The sequence below is a fragment of the Cicer arietinum genome, chromosome 6 (assembly GCF_000331145.2).
Source record: "Cicer arietinum cultivar CDC Frontier isolate Library 1 chromosome 6, Cicar.CDCFrontier_v2.0, whole genome shotgun sequence".
Taxonomy (NCBI): domain Eukaryota; kingdom Viridiplantae; phylum Streptophyta; class Magnoliopsida; order Fabales; family Fabaceae; genus Cicer; species Cicer arietinum.
Window position 1 is genome coordinate 48718475 of NC_021165.2, and position 17329 is coordinate 48735803.

Consider the following 17329-nt stretch of genomic DNA (forward strand, 5'->3'; position numbering starts at 1 on the left):
GAGCAATAATCTTGTGTTTCTACTTTGTTTTCCCCCAAAAAAATTTGTATGCTTGATATGTTTTCTATTCAATCATTATTAGAATTTTTGGCCCTCCATTAGCTTCATACATTTCTTCCTTTCTTTACCATATATTTCTATTTGATACAATTTGAATATTATAAGATATATTTTTTGTGGGATGGCCCCAAAGCCAAACTGCTTTCTCTAGGTCTACTTGCAGGGTCAGGCTAATTCTTCTAGGACTGCCAATGGGGCCAGACCTTTTATATGAATGAAAGCAAAAGCTGCTTGAAGAACATTACAGTGAGATGTTCTTTATAGAGCTGCTACAGGTAGGGGAAAAAAGATAAGGGACTTAGACAAAGTGAAATGTATTGAGGAAGAGGACGATAAAATTTTGGTTAAGGAACATGATATTAAAGAGAGATGGAAGAATTATTATTTTCACGAACTATTTAATGACACCCCTATTTAATAGGCCATCCCTTAATGCAGCAGAGAATTTCTTCCCCTAATAGTCAAATTTTTTGTGCTATAGGTTAGAGATTTTGGCCGCAGATGCTTTGTGAAGATGTAGGGACAAAGGAAAATTTAGAGCTCTTATCTCTTATCCTACTTGGTTGTATGGGGCTGGTCTGATTTTAGAAGCCCAAAATGATTTTAGAGATTTTTGAAGTTACAAAACATCAAGGCTCAGGTTTGTCATGCAGCAAGGTGTATTACTATACAAAGGACACGTTCTCTCTAGACATTCCCCATTTATCTCTTTGTTTCTCTAAGAGTTCCATTCAATCCCTATAGGGGGTCATTCGGTGTTACTGCACATGTATAGATAGCTGGTTGTGAACGTTTATTGGGTAGGCATGGAGAAAACAGTATGAAGTTTTGTGCGGACTTGTGATGTGTGCCAGAGGCAGAAGCATGTTGTCACAAGAAATTATCTGCCTTCTTGGAGTTCGCAAGACCATCATCAGTGACCGAGATCCGTAGTTTGTTGGTAACTTTTGGAAAGACATTTTCATTCTACAAGGGACAAAACTCAACATGAGTTCAGCCTATCAGTCAGAAACAGATGGTCAAACAGAAGTTTTGAATAGGTTTTTGGAGGGATATCTAAGCTACTCTGCCTCAAAGAAGCCACACAAATTGGGTCCATTGGGACGAGTATTGGATAACTCCACCCACCATATCAACTGGTCAAACCCCTTTTGAAGACGTGTATCTAGAAAACCACCAAAGTTGATCAAATTTCTCAGTAATGAAACCAAAGTCGTTGTTGTGGCGCTTGGATCAAGAGAATGGGATGAAGTTATTGCTCAACTCAAGCTCCAATTAACTAAGGCCTGAACTAAAATGAAGCGGTATGCAGATAAGACAAGACATGCAGTAAATTTCCAAGGTTCCAGATTGGGTTTCTCTCAAATTGAGGTCTCATAGGCATCAGTCTGTTGCCAAAAGGATTAGCCCAAAATCAGCTGCCCCTTTTCAATGGCCCTTTCCAAAATTTGGCCAGAGTTGGAGATGTGGTGTACAAGCTTCAGTTACCAACGGAAACGAGAATCCGCCCAGTTTTGCATGTGTCCCAACTTAAAGGAGCCGTAGGAAACTACCAAGTGCAGGCAGGTAGAGTTGTCACGTGGGGGTGGAAGTTCAACCTGAATATGATGCTGAGTCTGAATCAGTGATGGGGCAGAGAAGCATTACAAAGGATGGAACTATGGTACAGAAAAGCTTGATCAAATGGAAAGGCAGATCGGTTGAAAATGTAACATGGGAGGAAGATGCTACCATTCGTAGTCGATTCCCTGAGTTCAAGTTAATTGTATAGGGGGTGCTCTATTGTTAGGGATCTTGAAGTGGAGATGCGTAAGCTAGTGACAATAGTGGATATCGGCCCAAGTGGCATTGGCATGATTAGAATATTATAACTGCTACAAGTTTAGAATATTATAACTTTAACTCATTATAATATCTACCAAATACAAACCTAATAATGTGTACAGGTTTAAACAATTTCACTTAATATTTAATAATGAAATCAAGTTTAACATTGGTATATGTATATCAATACTTACATTTACAATAATAACAGACTTCATTTATGATGCAAACACGTGTGACCCATGCTGCACGGTACTTTACTAGTAGGGAATAATGAGAGAGGGGAGGAATATCATAAAATTCTGTATTAGGGCTATAGACTATTCTATCATAGTTATTTCCTCTTATTTACCTGTAATCAATTAGCAGTTGCCATCGATTTAATTGTTTCTAATAAAATTCAGTACTATACTCTATTTTTTTCGTTGAACCCATTAGATAAGGCTCAGTTGATGTCGATCAATATGGCTACGTAGAAACTTCATTGGTTGCCAGTCGCCATCGTTTTCATTGTTTCTAATAAAATTCAGTACTATACTCTATTTTTTTCGTTGAACCCATTAGATAAGGCTCAGTTGATGTCGATCAATATGGCTACATAGAAATTTCATTGGTTGCCTCTTTAATGTAACTGCTGCTTCTCCATTTCAGCAAGAAGAATCTGAACTTAGTGCACTTGGAGGAAACAATCAGCTACTGACACTTGGGCTGGGACTGTTGGCCACTGCGTTAGCTGCTACATATGTCACGCGACTTGCAAAGGTATTATTATCCTGTTATCCATATCCGAATTAAAAGAACATGTATTTAGTTTTATAATATTTAATAGTTAATACGGTATACCAAACAAACATCAAAATTTATCCTGTGCATCGAGATTAGCATAAAACCATGTAGAACATCGAATCATAGAATTGGATAGAAGTCTATATGTGATTGGTCAATGGTCATACACAGTCCAACCTATGTTGGGTGAGTAATGAAACAAGTTTGCTAAGTAGAAATCGCTGATGATGTGACATAATATTATAATCATAACTTTCTCTTTTTACCCTTAATCTTTCTTCATTTTTTCAAGATGTCTGTGTGTGTTACCAGTTCAAAGTCCTCAGGACAATGCAATGTTGCCTTCATAGTCCTGATGTTGGTAGGTTCATACCTGGGCAAGGCCAAGTTTCCCCTTGCATTTGGATTTCCTGCATTCACGCAATCATGTTGTCGTTGATATGTATTTTCATCATGATTGTACAAGTCACACTCCGACTTTGTGTTTTGGACCTGTTTTCAAAGTTGGAATGTGGGTCATCCAATCTTGATCTGATGATCTAGATCGCGTCACTATGTCAAATGCGTGATTTCGTGACTGTTGGGAATCTATTCCCATAATCACTAGTAACTCATCAACACTTCTTGACCTCTGGAGTTTTTATTTGTTTTATATTATACATGTAAGCTGTTGCATTACTGTCTCTATCATCAATCACTAGTAACTCATCAACATTTATTGTTATAATGCAGGATGCTATCAAAGACATCGACTAGACTGAGTAGAGAGTAGAAGCAACCCAGGCGCATTTGCAAATGAATGCAGGTCCATATGACTAGATTGGAGAACTGATATCTGAGTAAATAAATATTTTAAAAAAAAATTTACATGAAAGAGAACCAAGGAAAATGGTAGACCCAGCATTCCCCTTGTAAATTACAATATTCTTATTGATGAGAATTTGGTAGGATCATTTTATTTCATTTGCGTTGCTTCCGTTAAATTGAAACAATATCATTGAAATTCAAAATGTGAGTGGTAATTAGTCTTGTTCGTTAGGAATTGGTTAAATGAATAACATATAACATAGGTAACGTATATATTTAGTATCTTAAGGATATGTTTGGGAGTTAAATTTTGGAGGAGAAGAGAAGGGAGGATTTATTTATGCTATAAAACATTTCTTAAAGTAAGTTAAATGGAATTGAGATGTTATATGGATATTTATTATGTTATTCTTTCAACTTTAAAAATTTCAAATATATTGCAAAATATAGACTTAGTTTTCCAACGTCTTACCCTCCAAAACCCAACTCTTAAGCATACTCTAATTTTGTTTGCGAGTTTGGACGGGAAGGGAGGGGAGAACTTCAAATAAAGGAAAGAAGGAATGGAAGGAATGAAGAGTTTTGAGAGCAGAGGATTTCGAAGGGTTTGCTTTTATTCATAATACAAAATCCTCTTGTTTCGTTCACCTCACTCTCTTGTTTGAAGAGACTTTCCATTTTACCATCATCTTTCACTTTGCTTTTAATGTCAATATATGGATGAAATTTCTCCTTTGGAGACACTTCTTCAAGCACTTGCAATAGAGAATTATCACAATTAGACAAATATTTGACGCCAATTTCTTGCCCTTTGTCACTCAAATGTTTCTCCTCTTCTTCTTTCTTTTCTTTGATTTTATCTATCTCTCTCAACGCAAGCTTCTCTACTTTTCTAGCTTGTTTTGCATATCCATTTTCATACAAATATTTCACATACTTTGGATCCAATACAAAATCGCGAATTTATTGATCATATGACATACTTAGGAATTTTGTCAAACAGATAGTGTGCAATACTTTTAACAGCACATCTTTTTTGTATAATTTTTTTTCAAGTAGCAGCAACACACCAATTAACTAAGAACAACAATTCAACAAAACAACACAACCAACAATTTGGGTTTCACAAGAAAAAAAATGCATAAACAAAATTTTCCTCAATTCCAAACCTAGAGACAAGCTCTGATACCACATGATATGATCCTAATAGTCATAGTTCACTTTAAAGATCGTTCTAGGTCGGAAACTTACAAATTTGAGTGAAAATCGCGTATGGCTGGAGAACGTGATAAACGGTGCTGTGAAACTCCGATACGAGATGAAAGATGACGTTCTGAAACGCAAGTTAGGCTTTTGAATCACCGAAAAACAATATATAGAACTCGAGATATGAACGCTGGTTACTGATCACGAAAATTGAAAGAATTGGAGTATTAGGATTTGATGTAAAGGAAACTCAATATTATTATTCAGCAACGAAACAAAGAACAAAATGGCGCCACAATCTAGGGATTGATAAGCCAAAAAGAACGCCACAAGGATTAACAACCTTGATAAGTTCAAGATGAATTCTTTTAAGAACTCCAGAGAGCAAAGCCTCACAAAAATAATAATCAAAATATGTCCCTCCATGAGGTTACAAATGCTTATTTATACTAAGTCTATCTCTAAACCTAAATGGGTCATAAGTGAAACCATTCTCTAGGCCCATATTAGTCTTACATCTTTTTTTTTTCTAAAATAAACTTAATGTAAGTAAGTAAAGTATCTTCATTTACACATAACAAAAACTAAATCAATAATAAAACTATTACAATTCCAAATCAAAGCAAACTAAGAATTAATACAAACCAAATTAAAATATATATAAAGTTTATCCTAATTTATTAAAATATGAATCATCTTCATGCTCTTGAGATCCTTATCAGGTAGTGACTCATTTTTAGGGTTTAAGGCTTAGTTGGGTCGTTATGGTAATTATTATTTGCATGTGTTTGATTTGTGAATAAGTTGATTACTGCATATGTTGTTTGTGTTGTTTATTGGGATCCAGGGTTTGTGGTCCACACATACATATTCCTCACTATTTTTCTGAGACTATGGGGTCAGTTTTGTGGTCCATACCATTTGATTATAGTTTTCTATTGATGAGTTTTTGTGTGTGTCTTTTCAATGTATAAAAAGTAGAATGGATGTCTTTTTTGTTGATGTCCACCATGGAGGGTATTTTTTGGAAGACACAATGGAAGTGTACAAAGTTAAAGTGTCAAATTGGAAATATGATGCTGACAAGTGGAGTTACTTTGAGATTTTTGGTATTGTTAAACAAATGGGGTATTCTGAAGTTATTAGTATTTGGTACGAGGTGTATGGTGAGAAAATGTTTTCTAGAAAATGACATTGGGGCTATAGAAATGGTAAATTTTGCCAAGGCTAATAGGAAATTGAATTTGTATCTTATTCATCCAATATCTCATCCCGTATTTGTGGATAATATGGATAATGTGCATAATGAGGTTCAAAAAGATCGAGATAAATAGGTCCATCAAGAAGCTGCCAAAATAGGAAATGATACACATGGACCAGCCCCAAAAGCAACCCAAACAGAAGACAATATTGGTTTTGATAGTGATGATAGTACCGTTAATGTAATTTTTGGAGACTCAGATGATGAATTTCCCATGAATGATGGATTTGATGAGGTCCAAATAGGTGGTGATGGACTTAAAGGACAAGGAAGGTAGGTGGTAAGGAAATCGAGTGTGAAGTTGAAATTGAGAAGAGGAATGGTGCAAGTAAGAAAGGGTCTAGTTCTAGTAAAAAGAAGAAACAAAGTATTGGTAAGAAAAGAGGGAGACCTAAGAAGATCCGTGTTGAGAAAGAACATATAGTTGATGAAGATGCGGAGGTTAATGTGCCAAGTGATGACTCTTTGAATTTCGCTTCAAATAGAAAGAAGCGTGTAAAACCAACTGAGAAGGAATTTTGTGATGAAGATTATTTTACGGAGGAATTTGAGAGTGATGAATCACAAGAAAATGGTGATGAAGAGGGCATTAGACAGAAGTATCTTTTACTTGTCATGCCAAAAAAATGGAAGATTATAAGTGGGTTTTATGAAGCCTTTTCACCAGTAAAGAAGAATTTAAGGAGGCTATGACAACATATGCCATTCATAATGGAAGGGATTTTAAGTTTATAAAAAATCTAAGAGTGATAGTTAAATGCAAGGAAGGTTGTGAGTTGTTTGCCTATTGTGCAAAGTTACCTGATGAAGATACATGGCAACTTAGGAAACTAGTTGACACACATTCATGTAATAGAGAGTATAAAGTCAAACTTATGAGATCAAGTTGGCTCGGAAGAAGATTGTACTCAACAGTGAACGAGAACCCAAACATAAAAATTACAGATATTTCTAACAAGGTTCATCAAAAGTGGAATGTTGGAATGAGTAAGATGAAGGCATTCAGGGCACGTAGGGTTGCAATTGATATGGTTGATGGATCATTCAAAGAGCAATATATAAGATTGTATAATTATTGTCATGAGTTATTAAGATCAAATCCAAATAGTACTGTTAAATTAGAAGTCCAAGCTACAAATTCAGAGGTAACTGACTATGTGGATATACCACTTTTACCTAGTTTTCGACGCCTATATATGTGTCTTAATGGATGTAAAGAGAGTTTCCTGATTTGTAGACCAATAATCGGTCTTGGTGGTTGTTTCCTTAAAGGGTATTATGGGGGTATGATTCTTCCTACTGTGGGTAGAGATCCAAATGTCCAAATGCTTCCAATTGCTCTGGCTGTAGTTGAAGGTGAGACAAGAGATTCACGGACTTGGTTCCTTAAACTATTAATTGATAACTTGGGTGGAAAACAAGCATGCAAGTTCTACACCTTCATATATGATCAGCAAAAGGTATTCATTTAAGTTCAATTATTCATTATTTATTTATGATAATTTATTTATTTATGTTAATTTTTGTTGTTTATGTTAGGGATTGTTGCCTGCAATGGATAAGTTGCTTCCTGGTGTGGAACAAAGATTTTGTGTAAGACACCTCTATAAAACCTTCAGAAAAATTCACCTAGGGAAGAGGCTTAAGGAATTGACGTGGAAGGCAGCGAAGTCAACATATCATCAAACATGAGAAAGAGAAATGAAAGAGTTGAGGAAGGTTAACGAAGAGGCCTACAAATATTTGTTGAAGATTGCACCAAGGTTTTGGTCAAAGTCAATATTCAGTTTCAATTCTAAATGTGATGTGCTTGTCAATAATATGTAAGAGACATTCAATAGTGTCATAATTGGACCTGGTGGGAAACCCATAATGGCAATGTTTGAAGACATCAAATTGTATTTAATGGAAAGATGGGCTAGAAATAAAACTACATTGGAAAGGTATACTTTTTCTGTTCTACCTCAAATCAAGAAAAAATTAGAAAATGAACAAGAATTATCAAGAATGTGGATGTGTAGGTAATATTGTGATTCTGTTTTGTAATTCTTCTTATGATATAATTGTTTTTTAATTCTTGTCAATTATGTCATGTATTAATTTTGGTTATATGTTTATTCTTATTAAACAAGGTACGCTGGTGAAAACATATTTGGAGTTAGTAAGATCACCCACACAGGAGACAAGTTTGTGGTATCACTGGAAAATAAAGAATGTTCATGCAGAAAGTGGATGCTTACTGGAATTCCCTGCTGCCATGCAATTTGTTGCTGCAACTTCGTCAAACAAGATCTATAAGAATTGATTCCAGCATATTATAAGAGAGAGACATATGTGGCTTGTTACCGACCTGTTATTTACCCAACAAATGGACATAATCTATGGCCTCAAAATCCATATCGTGATGTGTTACCACCACCATCAAGAAGGCTTACAGGAAGGCCCAAAAGGCCAAGGAACAAAGATGGCGATGAAAAAAATAAGGACTCGACAATGATTAGTAGGAAAGGGATGCCAAATAAGTGCACCAAGTGTAAACAAATTGGTCATAACAAGACATCATGTCCAAGCCAAAACCAAGAAAGCCAGACTCAAACTGAAGCTCCCCAAATTGACCTGACCCAGACCCAAAGGAAGACCCAAACTGAAACTGAAGCTCTGCATACCCAAACTGAAACTGTAGCTCCCCAAACTAAAACTCAACCTGACCTGACCCAAACTGAAACTGCCTAAGCCCAAACACAACCTATCAAACCAAGAGGAAGACCCAAGAAAAACCAACCCACACAAGCCCAATCTCAACATGTCAAACTCAGAGGAAGACCCAAGAAAAACCCACACACACAAGCCCAATCTCAACCTGACCAGGCCAAACCTGTCAAACTCAGAGGAACATCCAAGAATGCACAATCTCAGTTCCAGCCTACACAAGCTCAGTCCCAGCATGCACAAGCTTAGTTATAGCCTGCACAAACTCAGTCCCAGCCTGGACAAGCTCGGTTCCAACATGCAAAAGCTCAGTCCCAACCTGCACAAGCTCAGTTTCAGCCTACACAAGCTCAGTCAAGAACTTTTAGGCCAAAGTTCAAAACATGGAGGAAATAATGTTAGGAACTGTCACATGGAGGAACTGTCACTTTTTGATATTAAGAACTCTTTGATATGTCATTTTGTTTATGTATTTGTCATTCTATTTATTAGGAACAAGTCAACATTCTGTTTATTAGTTTATGATAATTGTATGCCATTTGCTGTCTTTTGTACCACCTGAAGCAAGAATGAATTTTGAGTTATAGGTTATGAATGAATGAATTCTGAGTTATGAATAAATGAATTATGAGTTATGAATGAATGAATTATGAGTTATGAATGAATGAATTCTGGGTTATGAAGAAATTCTGAAGCAAGCAGGAACAACAATGAATTATGTTCAGAAACAGGGGTGCCACTCTGTATGAATGATTTCTGTTCAGAATTCAACAATGAATTATGAATGAATGAATTACTATGTTATGAATGAATTTTGTTCAGGAACAGGGGTGCTAATATGTTATGAATGAATTATGTTCAAGATTCAACAATGAATTATGAATGAATTACTCTGTCATGAATGAATTTGTTCAGGAACAAGGGTGTTATTTTGATTGTAATTTTGTTCAGGAATTCTGTTATTTTGTTCAGGAAGAAGGGTGTTATTTTGATTATGTTCAAGATTCAACAATCGACTCTTATGAATTATGCATTCTGATTTATACAAATTGATCCTTATTTTTTTTCTTCATCAATTTAAATGAATGAATTAATAATACAATTGCAGACAAATCAAACATTAAATTGACAGTAATAATTAAAGAAAGAACAACCAAGATAATTGGAGGCACAATTGATGTAAAAGCAAAATACACTCATATGTTCCAAATGTCATACAACAAACTCAATCATTACTACATACTTACAACAAATCTACTAAATCAACATTAAGAAAATTACATCAACTACAGTAAGCTCATTTAAGAGTTAAGATCAACAATAAAACAACACATGTTACGCCAAACAAAACGCATAAAAATAGCAGCAACTTCATCTTAATAATGGTTGACTTGTGATCTCCATGCATCTTCATAACGACATTCATAAGCGTCATAATATCCAACTCCTTTTGAGGGCATTCTAAACATTGTGTATGTATTTGTTGTTGATTTCTCTGTTGTGCTTGAAACCTACAGTCTGAATCCCAAACAAAGTAACTGCATCTACATTCAATGTCATAACTCTACAATTGATGAACAAAGACAACATCAATAACAAATTTTTCAACAAGAATCGAATAAAAAAATTTTAATCTGAACCAAAAACAATAAATCTAGGCTAAATTACATTTGTGGTCCCTTAACTTAACTTAAATTCAGGTAACGTTTTAGTCCCTTATCTTTTTTTTTCCCGATTTAGTCCTTTATTCCTAATAATATCAAATAAAGTATGAAAATATGAGTTTATTTGAAGATTTGCGTTACAGATTTGATGAAATTTGTATTATATTGAAGAATATAATAAATTTTATGAGTTTTGATTGAATTTTTTTTTTTGAATGTTTGTTTAAAAAAGGATAACGTTGTTGAAATTTTAAAACATAAAATATCAAATTGTCATTTAAAATTAAAATAAAGGACTAAGTCGGGAAAAAAAAAGATAAAGGACTAAAGCGTTACCTGAAATTAAGTTAAGGGACCACAGATGTAATTTAGCCATAAATCTAATAACCCTAATATTAGAAAACCAATCTAAAAACCAAAATCCCGAATACCAATCTAACAACATCAAATAAAATAATCTAAAATCATAAAGGTATTAATGCTTACCACAAAATTCATACAACCCCAAAATTTTCTTCCTCTGTTCGGACCCAATTTTTTCACTGTGCGCATTATAGGTTTTAGACCGCAAGCACAATTTGGCAGCTCACAAATTCCATTGGAAACAAAAGAACCATGGTTATAGGAGGTTGAGTTTAACCCATTTGTGAAAGAGGCAGCCATGAACTCGAGAATTGAAATCACAAATGAATCATGAATTTAGGAGAGTGAAGATATAGGGGAACGAGATATGGGATATGGGAAAGTTAGGGTTCATGATTTTGGGAATTTAGAGAATGGAGATGAGAAGAGAAACCAAACAACATATAGAGAAATGAGAGAGAAAACTCAAATGAAGAGAAAACAGATGAGAGATTTTTTAACGTTTTCTTAACAAAACCTCACTTAAATGGTAATGCTGAAATTATTTAAAAACGTAAAGGACCAAAACGAGAAGAAGAAAAAAAAGATAAAGGACTAAATCGTTAACCAAAATTAAGTTAAGGAAAATATGAGTTTATTTGAATATTTGAGTTATGTATTTGATGAAATTTGCATTATATTGTAGATGATAATTAATTTTATGGGTTTTGTTTAAAAAATTTTGATGAATTTTTTGAATTTTTGTAAAAAATAAATAACATTATTGATATTTTAAAACATAAAAAATATCAAATTGTCACTTAAAATTAAAATAAAAGACCAAATCAAAAAGAAAAAAAAAAAAAGATAAAAGTACTATTAATAGAGAATTGTGTTATGAAATTAGTCAAAATTATAGCAAAATATAGAACAATAGAGAGAAAAATAAAATGAGAGAGTAAGAGTTGTATTATCTTCTTCAAGATGTTTCGATTACAATATCACACGAGTCCTCTTTATAAGACATGCATCTTGTAACATACAAGTACAAGAATGGTCTATCATAATAATTCATTAGCAATCCATTAATATTAATGGTTCCACTAATATTAAAGATTAAGAATTTAACTCATGAATATTGAAAGAAATATCCACCAAATATTCATAATATTCCTATTATTATTATTATTATTATTATTATTATTATTATTATTATTATTATTATTAAATCAGTAATCCACCTAACTATTTTATTACAATTATTACTTTAAGCCACTCTATATTTTAACTTTCACAAATTATTTTACTCTACAAATCAATAGTGCTAGTATCATTTTAAGAAGTACACATATACAAAAATGACATTTATTATGAGAAAGAAAAAATATTTTTTTTATTTTAAATATAAAATTTAAACACTTTTCAATTCATATATCTATTCCCCATATGTTGGCTTGTCGCGGTGCAAACAAGTTGTGTTATTTGACGTATAAATGAGTTTAATTGTCATGTAATATCAGTGCAAATTTTTTTACACTGTAAGTACTATTAATACCAAGTTGATTTGAATAACAATGATCTTTAATTATGTTTACATGACAACAAAAATTTGAATAACAATGATCTTTAATTATGTTTACATGACAACAAAAATATATGTGAGAACAATTTATGTTTTAATGTATTTGTTCTAAGTGTGCAGACTCTAATACAAGCTCTGAAAGTATTTGTTTGAGTAAAAGACTTTATTCTCTATGCAACGCACTTTCAAAACTCTGATTAACTCGCCTCTTTGTGACTAACGCGCCTTAATGCTCGCTTTGATTTGACTACCTCTGATAAGCGCAACAAAAGAGATTCTTTTTATCATCTAATTTGATGATAGTCAATCCTTTGTTAAGCATAATATTCAAGCACTCTTTGAAAAACAAGTTTGACTGAAGTGCATTATTTGATTGAAGCATCTGCAACAACTTGTTTTGAAATCTCTTATTCAAGCATCCATGAAATGAGAATGCTCTAATGATCACATCCTTTGATTATTCTAACGTGACATAAAAGTATACTTTATGAAAAAGGAATGAAGTGCAAACAAGAACACAAAATATGTTTCGAAATTCACGTTACTTGTCCTATGTAATACAATCAATACAAATCGTACAAATCATGGTCATATGAGAATTGCGCAACGATTTCATGCAATGGTCAGAAAACCCTAAGGGCTCGTTTGATGGTCAGGATAAAGAGACAAGATATAATACATTTATCCTATCATACTCTAATCTTTTGTTTGATGCATTAAGGTAGGTTAAAATAATCTGTTTCCAACTTGATAAAAGTTAAGAAATATTTTCTTATTTTTTCTCTTTCTTACTCACCTTTCTCTCTCCTTCTCCACTATCAACTTATCGTGTTCTTCTCCCCTTCCTCTCTACTATGCTCTCCTCTCCATCCCTATCCCGACTGTTGCTCTCATCTTCCTCTCTAGTGCCACTGTCGTGCTCGTCTCCACTATCGCCCTCTCTCAAAGTATCGTTTTTTCATGTTTTCCCTTCTTTTCATATTTGTCCTAATTTCCTTTGATGTTTTTATTGTGTTGATGAAATAATTTTTTAATTTCCTCTGATTGTATGATTGTTTTCTGTTGTCGATATTGGGTTAATTTTATGATTGTTGAATTGATTTCCTCTTTTCTTATTTGCCCTGATGTTTTTGGTTATTTTCTGATTTATTTTAATAAAAGCTATTATTGTTTCCTGATTATGTTCATATTGAAATGTTGAAAAAATAAACTTTGATTTAGAGATTTTTTAATGTTTTTTTCCTTTCATATTTGCCATTTTTCTCTATCATCTTTGATGTTTGAGTTTTATGTTAATTGTTTTTTTTATATAGTTACTAATAATAAACTTTGATTGATGTTTAAAAAAATGATGGAGAATAATAATTATTTTTCTCTGCCATTCTATCTTTTGTGTTATGATTTATTGGTACTATGTTTTGTATGGATAATAATAATAATAATAATAATAATAATAATAATAATAATAATAATAATAATAATAATGTCGATACTTTTTTATATAAAGAAGTATGAATTCACAAGAACAAAATGATGTGATGCTATATCTAATATTAGAGCAAATTCTTTTAAAGATTGTTGGACTTTGTTTAACAATTTTTATGATATTGAGTCATTCTTCAATGTGGTTTTATGAAAATCTATGCATTAGAAATGGATTAATGGATAGAGAGGGATTGGGGGTAGAGAGTTTTGATCATTCGAGATGATGTCAATGTGTTTTTAGCATTTTTTTTAATTTTCCAAGTATATAAAATTACTTCATAAATTATTTACATTTTTTTAGCATTTTTTATTTATTTATAAAAATTATACGAATGTTATTGTGAAAGAAAAAAAAATTAAATAGATTATAAGGACAAATTTGTTATTTTATCATAGTATAAATCATATCATTTGGTTATATGTTGTGTATCAAACACTGAATGTGATAAATTAATCTTATCAAGTTTGTCATCATCTGCACATCAAACACATGACACGATAACTCCTTATCATGTCCATATCCTATTATGTCTCTATCCTGCTTCTTATCATATCATGTCTTTATCCTATAGTGTCCATCAAACGAGCCCTAAAGGAATCAACTGGCTCTATATAAAGAAATTTTTGGGCAACAATTCAATGAGAGACAAGAACACACAAGACACAACTTTGAGAGAACAATCGTATAAAAAGAGCAAACTTTCTCTACAATAAAACCTTTGTAATACTAGAGAAAAGTTCATTGCAACGAGTTAATTGAGTATTTTTCATTGTAATATCCTCTTGAGAATAGTTCCCAGAAACACTTGAAATAATTTCATATTTGTATCTTAATCTAGTAGTGGTTGCGAACCTCAAAAGCTTGATTGTACTAAGTTAAAAGTTTGAGAAGACTAGTGGTTGATAGAAATCAGTTTGATTTAGTGGATTAAATCCTTCAGTAAGAAGGGATTGAACGTAGATACCATGTTGGTGGTGAGATAGAACAAATCAGTTTTGTGATATCTCGTCTTTATCTCTTTATTTTTATGTTAAAGTTATTTTGTTAAAACTATCTTAAATTTCTAACCATAAATATTTTTAAGAGAAAAGTTTTTAAATTTAAAAACACAATTTAAACTCCTTTTTCTTGCGTTTTTCAATCTTCAAGCACATCACATCATTCATGGGTATGAATTTAGAAGTAATAATAATAAAAGTCAAACATCTCTAATGATTTTACGGTTGTGATTGACTCCTCAAAGCTATTTTGTTGGCATTACTAGTTTATTTACTTTCCTTTTTAAGACTCCCTCATGTATCATTTTTCAAATTGAATCTCTTTTTTAGTCCTTTCTTTGGGGTGGGAGTGAGGTAAAGAGAAAGGTTCATTGGGTTAAATGAGAGAAGGTATGCTTGCCAATTGAAAAGGGAGGCTTAGGTGTCCATGATTTAAAAGCTTTTAATTTAGTTTTTTTTGGGTAAGCGGTGTTAGAGATTAAAGATATATCTTGAGTGGCTTTGACGTAAGGTGTTGCTTAATAAATATGAAGAGGATTTTGGTAGGGTAGGAAGGAGTTTATTGTGTAGGTCTAGGTGGTGGAAAGATATCTATGGCATCCAAGAGGGTGAATGAGATTTGTCCAAAGATTGATTTGATAATAATTTGTTTAGAATTGTAGGGGATGTGAGAAATACTTTATTTTGGAAGGATCCTTTGGTGATGAGGGGGAGTTCTGAAAGATAGGTTTGGTAGGTTATTTAATTTATCTTTACAATAGAAGGAGTATGTTAGCGTTATGGTTGGCTTGCTGCATAGTGAGGGTGTTTAGGGATGGAGGTGGAGAAGACATTTGTTTGCATGGGAGGAAAGGTTAATGAAAGAATGCATGACTCTTTTGGCTAACGTTCATTTGCAAGTTAATATAACTGATACTTGGTCGTGGAACAATGTTTGAGGAGGGATGTGTTTGGTAAAGGAGACTTATATGGTCTTGTGAGAAGATGTGTTCGATGGTCTAGTGTCACTATCTTTTTGCAAGTTAGCTTAACATCCGTTCATTTCATTGAAGGTTTCTCTTTATGCTTGAAAATTGATTTAGAAGAGGTTGCCTATAAGAGATAACTTATTCTATCGAGAAATTATTTTACATGAAGGACAATAATGTATGGCAGGGTGTGGTGAGCTTGAATAAGTTCATCATTTATTTTTTTATCTTCGATTTCTATCTGGTGCCTTTTCAAACAATGAAATCATTAATGCTAATAATTTTGACAGCCTTTTTCTGTATGGTGGAGTAATGCGTCAAAAAATAAACTTAGTTTGATTGGTGGCAATTTGGAAATCAATAAATGAAATTGTTTTTCCGTCAAAATAGGTTTAATGTGAATCTCATCCTTAAAAATATTAAAGTTTTATCACGGAGATGGATAAAGACGCATGTCAAATTTTTTCATTATGAGTACCATTAATGATGTATCCAACCTTTCAGGTGTATAGGTCTTGAGTATAGTTAAACATCTTATTACAATTACAATTGATTGTTTTTAGATTTTTGGGGTTTTGCTTTGGTTTCCGCTTGTTTTTGTAATTCTTTATTTTAGGCACCTGTTGTGCTTATAATAATAATAATAATTTTTTTTAATAATATTTTGGTTTATGAAAAAAAAATCTCTACAGAGACTATATGAATTAAATTTGATATAAAGTTGACAATAGTTTATATGATTAATGCATTTTAATTTTTTTATGAGAAGTTTAAATACATAATAATTATATTTAGTGAATGTTAATAAATATAACAAAATATCACAACTCATTAATTATTTAGTGAACATAATTATCTATGATTTTGAACACCACACAATTTAATGAATAATTAATAAATTGGGATACATTTTTATATTCATTAAAGATAATCAATTAAATTAAGACAGTCCTCTAAATTGTTGTCTACCAAACTTATTTATAAAAATATAATTTCTCTCTAGTAGTTGACCCGAATGACTTAAAAAATCACTTGTGAGTTGAAATAGAAAAATATTTTTAATTTTAAAATAACTGTCATATGTGACTATTTCACACATATAAAAAAATAGATGAATAAAAGAGAGAAAAAAGTGTCATTTTCAATGATATTTATTATTCAATTCTTTGAAACTTTAAAATTTGATAATTTTTATACAATTTTTTTTATTCCTTAACAAATGACACTTATAAGCACGACTTTTATCGAATTATCATTATTAATTATTGATGTATTTTAATAATCATAACAAAATGAGAAAGTAATTAATCAGAAGTAATATAAATATTATTAATTAAATAATACAATTAAAAAAGTAAAATCATATTAAAAATCTAAAAATTAAAAGTGGTCTTTTTTAACAGAGATATTCTTTTAGAGAAATCACAATTATACTTATTTTTATTTGATTTATATACATTTTTTAGTGTAAAAGAGTTATTATATATCTAATGAATAGTTGTTAATGTCTTAATAATCTAATTTTTTTTACACCAATATTGATTGTATCACAATTAAACAATATAACTTTTTTGGGTAAAGAAGCACTAAGAAAATACTATTTAACATTTGCAAAGCGCCAAAATTGGTATCATAT

General features: G+C 32.1%; 2 protein-coding genes across 2 annotated transcripts in view; both read left to right on the forward strand.

The window, feature by feature from the left end:
- LOC101496890 (uncharacterized) overlaps positions 1-3633 on the forward strand; it is a 7637-nt gene extending 4004 nt beyond the window's left edge. Inside the window, exons 6-7 of the mRNA XM_073370273.1 lie at positions 2534-2646; positions 3403-3633. Of these exons, the coding sequence (XP_073226374.1) occupies positions 2534-2646; positions 3403-3426 (137 nt within the window). The 3' untranslated portion in view covers positions 3427-3633. The remainder of the gene's footprint in view (positions 1-2533; positions 2647-3402) is intronic.
- Positions 3634-3779: 146 nt separating this feature from the next.
- LOC140920930 (uncharacterized) lies at positions 3780-9268 on the forward strand. The gene is made up of 2 exons (XM_073370272.1): positions 3780-7404; positions 7484-9268. The coding sequence occupies exons 1-2, from the start codon at positions 6634-6636 to the stop codon at positions 7634-7636; spliced, it is 924 nt and encodes a 307-aa protein (XP_073226373.1). The 5' UTR covers positions 3780-6633; the 3' UTR covers positions 7637-9268.
- Positions 9269-17329: the final 8061 nt, after the last annotated feature.

What these genes read in the sequence shown, in the direction of transcription:
- LOC140920930 (XM_073370272.1), top strand. Translation starts at nt 6,634, where the DNA reads ATGACAACATATGCCATTCATAATGGAAGGGATTTTAAGTTTATAAAA. An exon ending in TCATATATGATCAGCAAAAG is followed by an intron (nt 7,405 to 7,483) that starts GTATTCATTTAA and finishes TGTTTATGTTAG; the next exon opens with GGATTGTTGCCTGCAATGGA.